The sequence below is a fragment of the Dasypus novemcinctus genome, chromosome 9 (assembly GCF_030445035.2).
Source record: "Dasypus novemcinctus isolate mDasNov1 chromosome 9, mDasNov1.1.hap2, whole genome shotgun sequence".
Classification (NCBI taxonomy): domain Eukaryota; kingdom Metazoa; phylum Chordata; class Mammalia; order Cingulata; family Dasypodidae; genus Dasypus; species Dasypus novemcinctus.
This window is the reverse complement of record NC_080681.1, coordinates 120,220,194-120,235,015: the sequence shown is the minus strand read 5'-3', so window position 1 is coordinate 120,235,015 and position 14,822 is coordinate 120,220,194. Positions and strand designations below refer to the sequence as shown.

The 14,822-nt window shown below is 44.0% G+C and overlaps 1 protein-coding gene across 1 annotated transcript in view; it reads left to right on the top strand.

Annotated features, from left to right (window-relative positions):
- Positions 1 to 2,746: 2,746 nt before the first annotated feature.
- Positions 2,747 to 14,822, top strand: part of KAZN (kazrin, periplakin interacting protein) — a 1,179,259-nt gene continuing 1,167,183 nt past the window's right edge. Inside the window, exon 1 of the mRNA XM_058304354.1 lies at positions 2,747 to 3,699. Coding sequence (XP_058160337.1) covers positions 3,579 to 3,699 — 121 coding nt within the window. The 5' untranslated portion in view covers positions 2,747 to 3,578. The remainder of the gene's footprint in view (positions 3,700 to 14,822) is intronic.

Here is a 14,822-nt window from a genome sequence, read left to right as displayed (position 1 = left end):
TCAGGAACAGATCCACGTGCTATATGGAAACTTGATAGATAAAAATGAGGTACCACAGAGAAGTGGGGAAAGGATGAGCTGGGGAGAGATGGTTTGGGGAAAACTGGTTCACAATACTGAGAAAAATCAATATATAAAAATCAGATATAAAAGCAGGCTCCAGATAGATCCAACACTTAAGTGTGAAAGGTAAAACTATAAAGGAAGTTGATCTTGGACCTAGGGGTAAGGGAGGATATTTTAAGCAAGACCCCCAAATCAACTCTAAGGCAAAAGATGAATGGATCTGACTACAGAAAAGTTGCCATAAACATAGTTAATTCAGAGAAGATATTTACAAAGTCTAAAAAAAAAAAGGCAGTTTAATAGTAGCACAGTCCAGTAACTCATGTAAATCAACAAGAAAGTCAGAAAATAGAAAAAAAAAATGACTGGAAAAATGGGCAAAGGCTATGAATAGGAAATTTTCTGAAGGGGAAACCTGATTGGTTCAGCCAGTAACCTGCTAGTGATTAGGGAAAGGCAAATCAAAACAATGAACTATAACTTATTAGATGACTCAACTTCCTAATTTTTGCCAATAACAGATATTGGCAAAGATGTGGGTAAGTAGGAACCCAGGTGCAGCACTAGTGGGAAGGTAAACCAGTTGTTCTGGAGTCACACTTCGAATTATTTAATGAAATCAAATCTGCCTGTAACCTTGACTAATTTAACTCCTGTGTATGTAGCCAGGGAAATTCTTGCACAGACCCATGGGTCCCTGTTGGTTCTACATACCTTGTATATAATTATAAATCTGTTCACTCTCAGATTGTTTTGGTTTGAACGATACATTATTTGGTGGCCCTAACCATTAGATAGGATCATCATTGTGTTTATAGTAGCAGGGCATTGGAAGCAATTTAGAAGGAAAGAAAACACCTTTTGTGAAACAAAATGTATCTGTGGATTGAATTAATGCATGAAGATTCACCTTGGGTATTTTCTCAGTGGTGGCATAGTAGTCCATTGCTGGAATATGCTATACCTCACATTCAGACTTGGGAAGCTTATCTGTTTCCCCTTTTGCTTGGGGTTTCTGCAGTTAACAAGAGATCTGATCTCCTTTTTGTCCTTGATCTTTTTAGATGCCAGATGGAGAGAAAGGATGGTCTCTGATGTCCTACAATTTTATGACTTGGAGATGGACCGTTTTCCATGACAAGAAAATGGATGCTCAATAGCTTGTTATGGGAAGTGGACTTGGCCCAGTGGTTAGGGCATCTGTCTACTACATGGGAGGTCCGCGGTTCAAACCCCCGGCCTCCTTGACCCGTGTGGAGCTGGCCCATGCGCAGTGCTGATGCACGCAAGGAGTGCCCTGCCATGCAGGGGTGTCCCCCACATAGGGGAACCCCATGCACAAGGAGTGCGCCCTGTAAGAAGAGCTGCCCAGTGCAAAAGAAAGTGCAGCCTGCCCAGGAATGGGCCACACACATGGAGAGCTGACACAACAAGGTGATGCAACAAAAAGAAACACAGATTCCTGTGCTGCTGACAACAACAGAAGCAGACAAAGAAGAACACGCAGCAAATAGACACAGAGAACAGACAACTGGGTGGGGGCTGGGGAGAGAAATAAATAAATAAATCTTAAAAAAAAAAATAGCTTGTTACTTTAAACTATTAACAAGAAGTCAAACTTCATCTGAACCCTTAGAAGTATTTCAAGGTTTCTTCTGTCTTGCCTTAACCATTCCATGTAATCCCCATAGTATCACTGAGTTGTACATCTTTTTTTAAAAAGATTTTATTTTTATTTATCCCCCTCCCATTGTTTTGTACTCACTGTTCATTCCCCCCTTCTCCCTCCCCGCCCCCCCCCCCCCCCCACTTTTCAGGAAGCACTGGGAACTGAACCTGGGACCTCCCAGGTGGGTGGGAGGTACCTAGTCACTTGAGCCACCTCCCCTCCCTGTTTGTTGTGTTTCCTCACTGTGTGTCTTTGCTGTGTCATCTTGCTGCATCAGCTCACTGTCTTGCTGGTCCTTAGGAGACACCGGGAACCGAACCACGTGGTAGAAGGGTGCCCAGCTGCGTGAGCCACATGCGCTTTCCAGAGTCGCACATCTTTGCTGATAAAGAGCCCTAATGGAAAAGCCTTCTTCTGCTTGAGAGCCTTTCTGGCACACAAATCAGTTGAAACTTTACCTTTTGTATCTTAAATACAGAATAGGCAAATGGCTATTTAAACCAAAGTCCTTTTGGGGAAATGGACCTGGCTGCTTTGATTGCTGCTGACTAATTGCGTTGTGTTCTCCCTCTTTGCTTCTGGTACGTGTCCTGCTGCCTAATGTGATGGCCAGTGACCTGTCAGTGTTGTAGCTGAAGCCCCAAAGAGAAAGGACCCCAAGTGCTGGCTTGAGATGATGTAGTGTCTCTAAAGTTAGCATATTTGTGATCAGCAGATGGGATAAAATAAAGAGGCAAGCATCTGCTGAAACAGTTGTTGTGATCATGTAGAAGGTATTTCTTGCTACCCTAGCCCTCTCTTTCAGAGAAACGGCCCCTTTCAGTGTGGAGCAGGGGACTGATTGTTTTACACAAAGAATAGGTCTGGGTTGGTTTTAGATGAAGCACCTGGACCGTCTCTGTGCCAGGGAGGGTCCCTGGCATTTTTCTCCTCTTCTTGCCTGGATCTTCGGATTTTATGACTGGCAGTCCCTACATCTGGCACTTCCTTGGCTGTGGACATGAAGAGGTTACAGTAGCCCGGGAGCCTGCTGGGCTGCGTGAGCACTTTCCCCTGCATCCAGAATATCTTCAAGTAACAGCCCTTTTACATCACGTAAAAGGGGTGGCCGCGGGGGCTGGGGGTGCGCAGCTGCAGCAGGTCGGAGCAGTGGCTCCCGATCCTTGTCTCAGTGCCCTCCCTAGAGCCCCACGAGGACGGGGGAGCGAGAAGGGAAAGCCAGCCGGAGTGAGGGATGAACCAGGGCCGCAGGTCCAGAGGCGCCCTCCTCTTGGCTGCAGCTGCCGCTTAGGCGCACGGACCTGGGACCGCGGCGCTCCGGCTGGAACGAGAGCAGGGCCGGGGCTGCGGGAGCGGACGGCTGTGTGCGAGGCCAGCCCCCCGGGAGCCCGGGCGGGGGGCAGCCTCTCCTCCCTGCCCTCCTCCGCGGCCGGGAGACACAGCAGCGCCTGGGCAGCACCTTCCTGCTTTCCCGCAGCTGGCGCAGGAGCGCGGCTGGGGCTGGAGCCGGCGGTCCCCGCTGAGGAGCTCCCCAGGTGACTCCACGGAAGGCCGAGCCGGGGACCGAGCCCCATCTCCCCCACTCCCAGGCGCGAGGAAACAACTGTTGGGGGAAACTTAGATTTCTCTTTTGCCTCCAATTCCTCCGGTACAAGATTGGGTGATTCCTACAGGGTCTCATTTTCTGGTTTGATTTGGGGTAGTGAGAGGAAGAAGAGCTATAAACTTGGGGGTGGGGAGGCAGTTTCATGGAAGTGACAAGGAGCTTCAGACCTACACTTCCTGGGCCGGCGAGGATGTCGTGAGGCTGCCCGGACGATCCGGAGGGTCTGGACACCGCCACATGACCCACACCAAGGGCCCCGAAAGAGCCATGGAGTCCACGCCGACGCCGTCCAGCCCTGCCCCCGGCCCTGTCACCTTCTCCCATGTGTTTGGGCAGCAGTGCCAACTTATGGAAGCAGGTAGGTAGCCTGTGATACGCAGAGATAGTGGGAAGGGGCGCCGTCCAAGGTCCTCAATAGCAGAAGCCTGTGCGTGCGAGTACATCTGTCTGTCTGCCTCATCTCTCCCTTGATATAATTGGGGATGTGGGATCCAACTAGCCAGTCACCTGGTGTTTTCACTGGAGGCCACAAAGCTTTTAGGACAGGCCATGAGGCTGGAGTGCCACTTCGGCATAATGGACGAGGGTCCCCGTTTGTCGCTCGCCAGCCTGTTTTCTCTGTGGCTACCTGCAGTATGGGAGAGAGGGTCAGGAGGGATCTGGATGACGCATTGCCTGGGGTCATCTTTTCGGGGCAGGTGCCTAACCTAGACTTGTTACCTTCATGCCAGCTGGCCCTTCTGTCCCTGACAGTGGCATTGCAGCCTTGCCTCGCCAGTCCCGTCAGAGGCGCTGGGGTGCTTTGAATGGCGTCAGTGCTGAGCAGCCTTTCCTAGCCCAGGGCACTGCTGTGGGGATTCCTCATTTGTCTTTGCTCAAAAAGTGGTCCCCCAAATGGCTCGTGTTTTATACAGAAGGGAAAACTTGGTCTGGTCTTCGTCCTTAACCCATGCCAGCCACCTTGCTGGGATGTGTCTTGGGTCACAAGACCAGGTGAGGCTGGATAGTTGGCTGCGAGTGGTCACTGTGGCAGAGCCCACCAACCTGGGCTGGTATGTGCTTATGATTATGGTGGAGTCACAAAATTACAAGGCATGCTTCCCTCCTTTCTTGGCGTTCATAGCTGTTGGACAAAGGACCACATATTCTTCCAGTGGTTTCTTAGGCATTAAAGGGCTGTGTATTTTGGCCAGGTTCCAGGAAGATGGTAAGAAGAGCACTGTATGAGGAACCTGGAGGTCTGAGTAGGCAGTCTTGATGCTTTCATTGGGTGGTTGCATGACCTTGGAAATGGCAGACTCTGCCTCCTTCCCTAAGGTATCAATCTTCAGCTACATAATGGGGGAACTGGAGTAGACGCTGCCTGATCTACCCAGGCCTCTGAGATCTGTGAGCTCAGAGAAGCTCAAGTCAATGGAGAAGACAGACCTACTGGCATTTGAGGATGATGCATCTGGGAGAGATACAGCTCTGTACAGAGAGGCCCCTTATGGAGTAGGTAAGAATGAGGGCTCCAGAGCCTGGGTTTCAGCCCAGCTTCCACCTGTGTAAGCTACGTGACCTCCGTTTCTTCATCTGTAAAATGGGGATGCTAGTCCCTACTTCAGGGTTGTGAAGATTAAATGAGCTAATACATGGAAAGCCTTAAAAAGGTGCTTGGTGCACAGCCAGCACTGGGTTAGAGTCAATTAGGTATTACTATTTGTAGGGGAAATAGGAGATGCTGAGTTAGCATATGTCTGCAAGTTATCTGAGGCATCTGTTAGCAAAGAGTAGCAGAGCTGCTTTTAGTTCTAGAAGATTGAAGCCTTGAAACTCCCTCTCCCCACAATTTAATTCCAGTTTGTCCAGGAGGTCGAGAGTGTCCCACTCCATCTATTCCTTATATCTGCAGAATATTCTATGTAGAGTGGCCCAGGTATATCTACTTCTACACCAGAATAAGGACTTAGAGGCTTTTCTGGATGGAAGTTTCATGCATCTTTCTAATTCTCTGAGGCTATTGTGAGACAGCAGTTTGGATTTCTAAGGTGCCACAGCCTGACTCCTGTGGTTTTTTTCTCTAAGCTTTTGGAGGCACCTGGGCCTAAATCAGGCCATGAAATCCTCTGTCTTCTGAAAATCCTTGATGTCAAAGATCACTGTAACATGAAATAATGACCAGTACTCTCAAGGGAACTCTCCCAGAAGAAACCTGAAGAGGATCCTTAACCTCTAAGTCAAAAGAGCTCTTTTACTTTGAAGTTTAAAAGGATTGAGAACAAACCCTGACGTGTTTCCAGCCAGCCATTTGTCATCCAGTTGGTATCACAAATGAGGCCTGAAGTATATGTGAAAATGCTTTGCCTACTCCAGGCCACCCGAGTCGATCCTGCATCTTCACTGAGTACCTTCTGTCTGCTGTACGCTGTGGCAGGTGGCAAGTGTAAAACACAAGCAAAAGCCAGTTCTACAGTGTGTACACGTCAGCGATGCCATTTCCCTGAGCCCCACCCTTCCTGGAGGTCATATGTAAACCATCTCACCTAATTTTCAAACACCCTAACCAATTTCACAGGTGAAGGAAATACTCAGGGTTGGTTGTATGCCCACATTCACACAGGAATTGGTGAAGCAGGAATGTTAACCCAGGTCTGACACCCAAGCCTGGGGCCTTCACCTTCCAAGTGTGTGGTCCTCTGTGATGACTTGGGTTAATCTTTTGTAAAGTATCTCATGTCTTGGGAGAAGAGGTTGGTCCCTAGACGTGGGGAGTTAAAGGATGCTTGGGCTGGGGAGGTGAACATTCAAGAGCATGGAGGATTTAGACAGGGCCATGAGGAGACCCCTGCTCGCAAGGGTGCAATTGGACATTGGGTGGGGCCAGTGAGAGCTCTGACCCTATTAGTGGAGCCGGGAGTATCAAGTTCTGCTCTGGCTGTGGAAAGTATGGAAATCTCCCTGTTCTCTTCCAGTTTAGTGGTTTTCTAGCTGTGTGAGCATTGCAAACTCTCAAGCCCTAGACCAGGGGCTGGAGACCTACAGCCCTGGGGCCAAGCCTGCTCTGCTGCCTGCTTTTATAAATAGAAATTTACCGGGACATTCATTTAGATAAGGTCTGTGGCTGTTGTGCTGCAATAGGGTTGAGTAGTTGTGACAGAGACTGTGTGGCCCCTGAAGCCAAAAATATTTACTATCTGGCTCTTTCAGAAAGAGTTGGCTGATGGCTTCTCTAGGCCAGCATACCTGGCACAGAGTGGAGGTCAGCAACATTTGCGCAAGGACTCAAGTCTGAAGAATAATCACTCACTGATGCTGGTACCTTTGCTGCATGGTATACGCCCCTGCACCCCACCTCCCACCCCACATATGCTTCACACATATGCTGTAGGAGTTACTGAAGGAAGTAATTTAAAGTAGATCTGAAAGTTCTAACAAGAAAAGTCATTGGCACCATTGGAGTTGCCACTGGGTGCCCAGATCTAAAGACTGACCCAGGCTAGGCAAGGTTACACGTCTCTCATCTACCTGGCAGCCCTGCAGGGTAGATGGAGCACTGCATAGTTGTTGGGGACTAGATCATGGACCTCAGCACAAGGCATGCCCTTAGTCTTAATCTGCATTCCTGTGGGTGTGAATTTACTTGCAAATAGGATCTTTTGAAGATGTTATTGATTAAAGTGTGGTCAGATCAAATCAGGGTGGGTCTTAATCCATATTACTGGAGACCTTATAAAGAGAGGAAGTTGGGACTTGGTTGTTTAACAGAAACTATAAGAATTAGAATCCAGAAGTCAGAGAAAGTCATGGGAGACCAAGCATGACAGGGGACTTACCAGCCCCAGAATGCTGCTGACCTGGGGAAAGCAAGCCCTGCCAGTACCTTGATGTTGGACTTCTAGTCTCTGAAATCATCAGACAGTAGGTGTGTGTTATTTAAGCTACCTGTTGTGTACTGTCATAGCAGCTCTGGCAAACTAACAGAGCTTCCAAATACATATAAAGCTACATTTTCAGAAGGAACCTCACAGTGTTCTAAAGGCAGAGAATGTGGTTGTCAGCTGGCAGCCTTCAGAAAGGACAAAATAATAAAGCCAAAGAAGACCACACTGTGGCTCCAGGTATGAGCCTGACACAGACAGACAGACGTGACATAACAGGCAAGGCATTTGGCCATATCTCGGCTGAGGACTCTTGACTCAATCTCTTGGCCTATTAGTCTGTTGGTTGGGGGATCCCTAGCTCTGGCTCCTTAAGACTTTGTCTTGTGTCAGGCTCTGACTTGCTAAGCTGCCCTCTGTCATCCTAGCTGATTTCTCATCCATCCCGTTTCGGTGGAAAGCATTTCAGCAGGGTTACTTTGCTTGACCAGAATGACTAAAGTCACTCTGTCCAAAGATATCCTGCTGACGTAGCCCTGACTACAGGATAAGTTTGAAGCAGAGGGTAGAAGGAAAGAGAAGAGAGGATGTGACAAAACTTTAGCACCTGGATTGTGCTGTTTGCTATTGCTCCTTGTTTATAGCTCAGAAGTCACCCACAGGGCTTCCAATTTGTATGACTAGTTAAGGATGGCCCTACCCCATGTAGAAACTCAAACATATAGAAGCCATGTCTGTCTGTCTCTCATGTATCAGGATCATACTTGGAGCCATAGTGTGGTCTTCTTTGGCTTTATGACCGTGTCCATTCTGAAGGCTGTCAGCTGACACCCACATTCTCTGCCTTTAGAACAAAAGGGAGTCCTTCTAAAAATGTAGCCTTATATGTATTTGGGAACCCCTTGGCTACATATCTGTAACGTAGAGGAAAGAGATATATGAGCTCAGCATACACTGGGTACTTTTGTAAAAGCTATACAGAAGATGATGAGCAAAGAAGAAAGAACCCTGTTTCCTGTCTTTCTGTTCATGGGAATGGGAATATGGTTTTAAATTAACTTCCACCCTCTAGACAAGGATTTAGTGCTCCACTAGCAATGGAGCAGAACCATAGCTGACACACAGGGAGTGCCTATTCTGGGGCTGCCATTGTGCCAAGGGCTTTACATGTTACCTTATTTCGTCATTGTCACATCCTCGTAAGGCATGTAAAATCATTTCTATTTTATTGATGAAGAAACTGAGTCTCATAAAGGGAAATAAGGGAAACGGACTTTGGCCCGGTGGTTAGGGCATCCGTCTACCATATGGGAGGTCCGCGGTTCAAACCCCGGGCCTCCTTGACCCGTGTGGAGCTGGCCATGCGCAGTGCTGATGCACGCAAGGAGTGCCGCGCCACGCAGGGGTGTCCCCCGCGTGGGGGAGCCCCACGCGCAAGGAGTGCGCCCGTGAGGAAAGCCGCCCAGCATGAAAAAGAAAGCGCAGCCTGCCCAGGAATGGCGCCGCCCACACTTCCCGTGCTGCTGACGACAACAGAAGCGGACAAAGAAACAAGACGCAGCAAATAGACACCAAGAACAGACAACCAGGGGAGGGGGGGGGGGGGAAATTAAATAAATAAATAAATCTTTAAAAAAAAAAAATAAAGGGAAATAATTCTATCAACTAGTTAGTGGTTGAGTCAGGATTCAAATTCAGACCATCTGGATCTAGAGTCTTATTGTACTTTCTTCTAGGTGCCGTTGAATTTCCCAACTGCTCTAGAAGTTCATCTCCAGAGATATCTGGAGAACATCTGTGAGCATGCAAATGTTTGTTGAGTGAATCTGCTGTCACTGGGTTTACAGAGAGATCACATCCCCTCTCCAAAAGATTTCACCTTAAAGGGGAGTTATCTGTATCTTCTGTGTTCTCATAATACTATTAGTCACTTTTGATGTGATATGTAATTCCTGTCCATCAGTGTCTTCTGTATTAGACTCTGGAGCTTCCAGGGTCAGGGACTATCTGGGTTGTCTCTGGGTTCTCCAAACCTAGTATGATTCTGGTGACATATCAGTTTTCACCAGTAAGATGTGGTTATGTCTATTTTAAACTAAATTGTTAGTACGTTTTACAGGATAGCTTTCATCTTTATAAGCTGTTAACACAACAAAATGGTGTTACTGGAATCTGGCAAAGTAAAATTTGGTTATGTTTGCTCACTTTCTCAAGATGAATTGTTCTTCATAGCCCTCAAGTTACTAAGGGAATCCAGAGTAGTGTGAAAACAATTTATCCCAATAGTCTCTTCATCTAATCCAAATGGAGTCTTTGCACTTTAGGTTTTTAAAGGGAAAGAGGCATAGTTACTGGACACAATGGATGAAGTGGTGCATACCAGCTGCTCATCTTTCTCCTCTAGCATCTTCTCCTTGCTAAATCTCTCATCCTCAGATCTTAGGTAGAGTATTCTCAGGGCCTTGATGGTCTTCTTGGGATGCATACAGCTGGCAATGAATGTACTGTCTATACCTTGGACCATAACTTGACCTCAAGAAGTTTCCACAAATGTAGTCAACTGAGCCTGGAGAAGACTTGGCAGGGGAAGGGGAATGAGGGACAAATGGTTGGAAGGAACAAAGCTCTGAGGCTCCAAGGCATTCTGATTTTTGACTTGAGGTTATCCTGATTCAGAATGGGCAGGCAGGTGCTGTCACAAAATGAAAGTTCCCAACTAAAACAGTAAAGTACAAGTTGATCAGTCTAACTTCATGTGGGCTTTTAAAAAAAATTAGGCCTAATATGGTTATCTGAACCAGATTAAGTTTAATTAAGGGTTGCTTCTTCTCATATGCATTACCAAACTCTCTATCAGGTAATCATTTAAATTGAGGGCAAAGCTCTTACCATGACAAGCTTCCTCTATCTCTTTCCAAGTGAAATGGAGTGACCACAGGGTTAAGCAAAGCTGAGGAAGGGCACATTCCATATAATGGTTCCCTCTGATGTGGCTGCTGAGAGGTGAAGCTCAGCCTGCAATGGGAATCACTAGGTAAGAAAGAAGTGAGGATGGCTGCTGCATGGATCAGTGAGAAATCCCAAAAACAATAAGGGTTATCTGAAGAATTAAAACTGATAATAATGATGTTTGGAGTAGAGGAGGTTATAAAAATCTTGCTGTAAAATATAAAACTAATATACTAGTGATGTACTGGGATTCCCATCTCCCCATCCTCATCTTTATTTTTTTAGGGGTCTCATTTAGGTTTTGATGAATAACCCATTTCTGGCTTTATTATAGTCTTAGACCATATCTTTCTTTTGTATGTCAACTCTTTTTTACCAGTTCAGATCTCATCCCTACTTCTAAGCCATTAAGGAAGAAACTGGATGAAAACATGTGGTCCGGGCTTTTATCTGAGAGGTAAAATACCTTTCGGTTGGTCCTTTATATCAAATACCCTCTGTGGTGCCTATTTTACCTTTTGTTTTATTCTGCAGGGTCTAGTGTCAGTGTCAATAGGAGGGAGACTCAGCCTCAGAGACCAAAGGGAAGCTCCCATCCGAGAAAGAAGATGGCAAGGATATGAAGGCAACCAGGGTTTCAATTCCAGCTCAATTTATACTCCAGAACTTCCTGAAACTTGAAACTACCTCCTTGATCTTCTTGGTTTTGTTATCAGCTGTATATAGTGAGGACAAGTTAGAACACTTGAAGAAAGGAGTGGTTTGGGGACCGGAGTAGAGGGGAGAAGGAATAAGGTTGTTTCCATTTCTACTGGTCTAGGGAACAGAGAATTGGAGGGATGATGAAGCAGGGGAAAGAAAGCAAATTCTAGGGAGAGATTTAAAGGAACTGTGGAGTAGCCATAAGTTTCAGCTTTGATTCCATGGTGAGAAGTGAATCCAAAAAGGGATGTATGTGGTAGGTGTCTCTGAATCTCTGGCGTGACTGCAGCCCCAGTCTAAAGCATCATAATTATAGGACCTCAGGAGGTGATGAGAGCCCCTGGTCTTTTGCCACAAGAGAGAAATAGGCCATCTCTCAGAGGAATCAACCAAGGGAAAGAGAAAGGTCTCTGAGGAAAGATAAGGTCTACAATAGTGCTCCAAATGAAGTAGTTGTCCAAAAGTCTGGGTGGAGGGACTAGAAATAAAAGTGGCAAGATGGGCAGAAATGGATGGGAAAGCTGAAGGCAGATCTGGAAGGTGCCATGGGATGTTGGAGGCCAACCTGCACCTTCATTAGCACAGAGGAAACCTACATTGCCAAGACAGGTGAAAGGGGGGATAGTACTTTAGGAAGTAACCCCTGACATCTTCCCTCCATAAGCAATACTCCCCCACTCCAAACACATACTAATTAAGCAGGGAATATTAGAGGGATAACTCCAAGGTTTGAAGAATTGGATTTGAGAGATCATGCCAGTCAGAACTGAGATGACCATAAATAATAGGAACTAGCCTAAAATGGACACCAGCAGTCCCAGAAAAAAATCAGCATTTTGAGCATGATATCCCTCTGTCTTCTATTGTCGTTGGCTTCTATTGTTTTTCAGGTCATTTCTTTGTAGGTGGTCAACCTTTTCTATAGATTTTGCTTTTAAAATCTTTGTCCTGACTGCTCTGTAGTTTTACTACAATGTGTCTACAATGGGGTTTTATTTATCCTATTTGGAGTTTGTGCTTTCTGAATCTAAGGATCCATGCCTCCATTCTGTAAAATGTTCAGTCACTTATTTCTTTGAACACTGATTCTCTCCCATTCTTCCCTCTCCTTTAGAAATTCCTCTATGACTGTATTCAGATTCTCTGTCTGACTTCTTTTTCATATTTTCCATCTTTGCCTCTTTCCTGCATTCTGGATAATGACTTAAAACCCATTTTCTGATTCATTAATTTTCTTTCTAGCTGTGTCTAATCTTCAGCCTCACTCAAACAATCACTTTTTAATTTAACTTTTTTACCTTTACTAGTTTTGAGTGTCTTTCAACTCTTCTAGATATGTTTCAAAAAAAAAAAAAAAAAAGCATACATTTTATCCAGAGTGTCCAATCAAAGGTATTTGGTATAACCAAATAGTTGTACATTCATCACTTCAATCTTTATTCAAGCACTTTCATTATTTCAATAATAATAAAGACACAAACAAAGAAATTCCTCCCCTCTCAATCTCTGTTTCATCTTCTGTACATAGCTGCTATTTCTGGCTATTCTTGCACAATTATTTATTAAGCAGTTTTATCGACATATATTCACATACCATATCATCTTATCCAAAGTGTATAATCAATGACTCTTTTTTTTTAGCTGTTAAAAAAACCTTTATTGTAAAATAAAATAGAAAATAGATTGAAAGAAATTACAAATCTTAAAAGAGAGTGTAAGACCAAGTTAGATTTAATATAATCAATGATAAGAAATAGTGTAGCAACAAACATTAATAAATGTAAATAATAATTCTAATATAATAGAAATTATAACAATTCTAATTTTTATGGTACAGCTCTAACTATTGGACATAATCTCTTAAGAATGAAATAAATTATTGGTTTAGTTATTGAATTTCCATTTAGGCCACAATTCTTTCTGGATAAACAAATTCCTATTTGGAAATTCTTCACAGCTTGTTGGAATGAATTACTGCAGATAACAATATGCCAACTAATAATTTTATGAGGCAGAAAAATTCAGTCTTTTTCAGCAGTACTCATGCTAAATCATTATTGATCCAGATGGGTTATTTTAATTAACAAATATGCATAAGAAAGAGTTAAAGAAAAATGAAGTATCCAAAAATATATCTCTTCTCCACTCCTCCTCAATTAAAAGCAAGTGTTTATTTTATATGAAGAAACTTACAGAATACTGATCACAGGGACAATTTGCTAGTTGGACTGAGTAATTATTGAATTATTGTTCATATACTATAATGTTATTTTACATTTATCTGGTCTACTCCAGCTCTTTTTGGGTTATTGTTTGCATGGGATACCTTTTTCCAACTTTTTACCTTTTAACCTGGTCATGTCCTTATGTCTGAGGTAGGTCTCTTGTAGTCAACATGTGGATGGCTCATATTTTTTAATCCATTCTATAAGTCTGTGTCTTTTGATTGGGAAGTTCAATCCATTAACAGTGTTATTACTGTAAAGGCATTCCTTACTTCATTCATTTTATCCTTCACTTCTCTGTTGTCATACTGTTCTGTTGTCTGTCTTCTTATCCTTTGGTTTATCCTTCCTAGTAATCTTCATTTCTAAACTCTTCTCCAAATCTCTCATCCTTGTTTTTTTCCTTTCAGGCTGCAGCAGCCCTTTCAGTATCACTTGTAATTCTGGTCTTTGGGTAACATATTCTATAAGGTTTTGTTTGTCTGTGAAAACTTTGAACTCACCCTCATTTTTGAAGGACAGCTTTGCTGAATACAGAACTCTTGGTTGACAGTTTTTCTTTTTCAGTAACTTAAATACATCATACCACTTTCTTGTCTCCTCCGTGGTTTCTGATGAGAGGTCTGCACTTAATCTTATCGAGTTTCCCTTGTATATGATGCTTTGCTTTTCTCTTGCTGCTTTCAGAATTCTCTTTATCTCTGATATTTGTCTTTCTGAATAGTAGGTGCCGTGGGGTAGGTCTTTTTGGATTTATTCTGTTTGTGGTGCTTTGTCCTTGGATATTGATATTTATGTCCTTCATAAGGGTTGGGAAGTTTTCAGTCATTATTTCCTCAAATATTCTTTCTGCCCCCTTTCCATTATCTTCTCCTTCTGAGATACCAGTAATGTAAACATTTGTGTGTTTTGCATTGTCATTCAATTCCCTGAGCCTCTGTTCCATTTTTTCCATTCTCTTGTATTTCTGTACTCTTGTCTTTTCCAGTTCAGATACTCTGCCTTTGAAGTCACTAATTCTGTCTTCAGGCAATTCACATCTGCTCCTACGTGCCTCTAATGTATTTTTAATCTCTTCCATTGTGTCTTTCATTCTCATAAGGTCTGTTACTTTTCTTTACAGGTTTTCAAATTGTTTGTTATACTCTCCCAGTGTCTTCTTAATATCCTTTATTTCTTAAGTCATATTTTCTATTAATTCTTTGAAGTGATTTAGGAGAGTTGTATGATTATCACTGATTAATTGACTTAAATCCTGTATCTCTTCAGGATATTTGGTTTGTGCTTTTGCTGGATCATCCCTTCCTGTTTCCTAGTATAGCTTGTAATTTTTTGCTGATGTCTAGGCATCTGCTCATGTTGGTGAATTTACTCCAATGGCCAATTTCTCTCTCTTGCCTATTGTTTTTATTTTCACAACTTTTCTTTGATATTTGGTTCAACTTATTCTCAGTGTTTAACATTGCCCAACCTAAGTTTTCAAAATTGGGCCAGGAACTCTTGAGTGATGCACAGATTTTTTTCCCAGAGGTTGGATACAGAAAGTGTAGTTTTTGTCCGTGCAATTTGCAGACAGGCCAGCAGCTGGGGTTAGTTATTGCACCTTTCCACTGAGGTGTTTCAGCCTCAGTGGTCTGTGTTCCTGTGCTGAATCTCCAGATGGAAATTCAAAGCAGGCTCTGCTGACCAAATTCACTATAGAAAAGTACCCTGACTTCCCTCACCACACTTTTTCCTTGAAACAG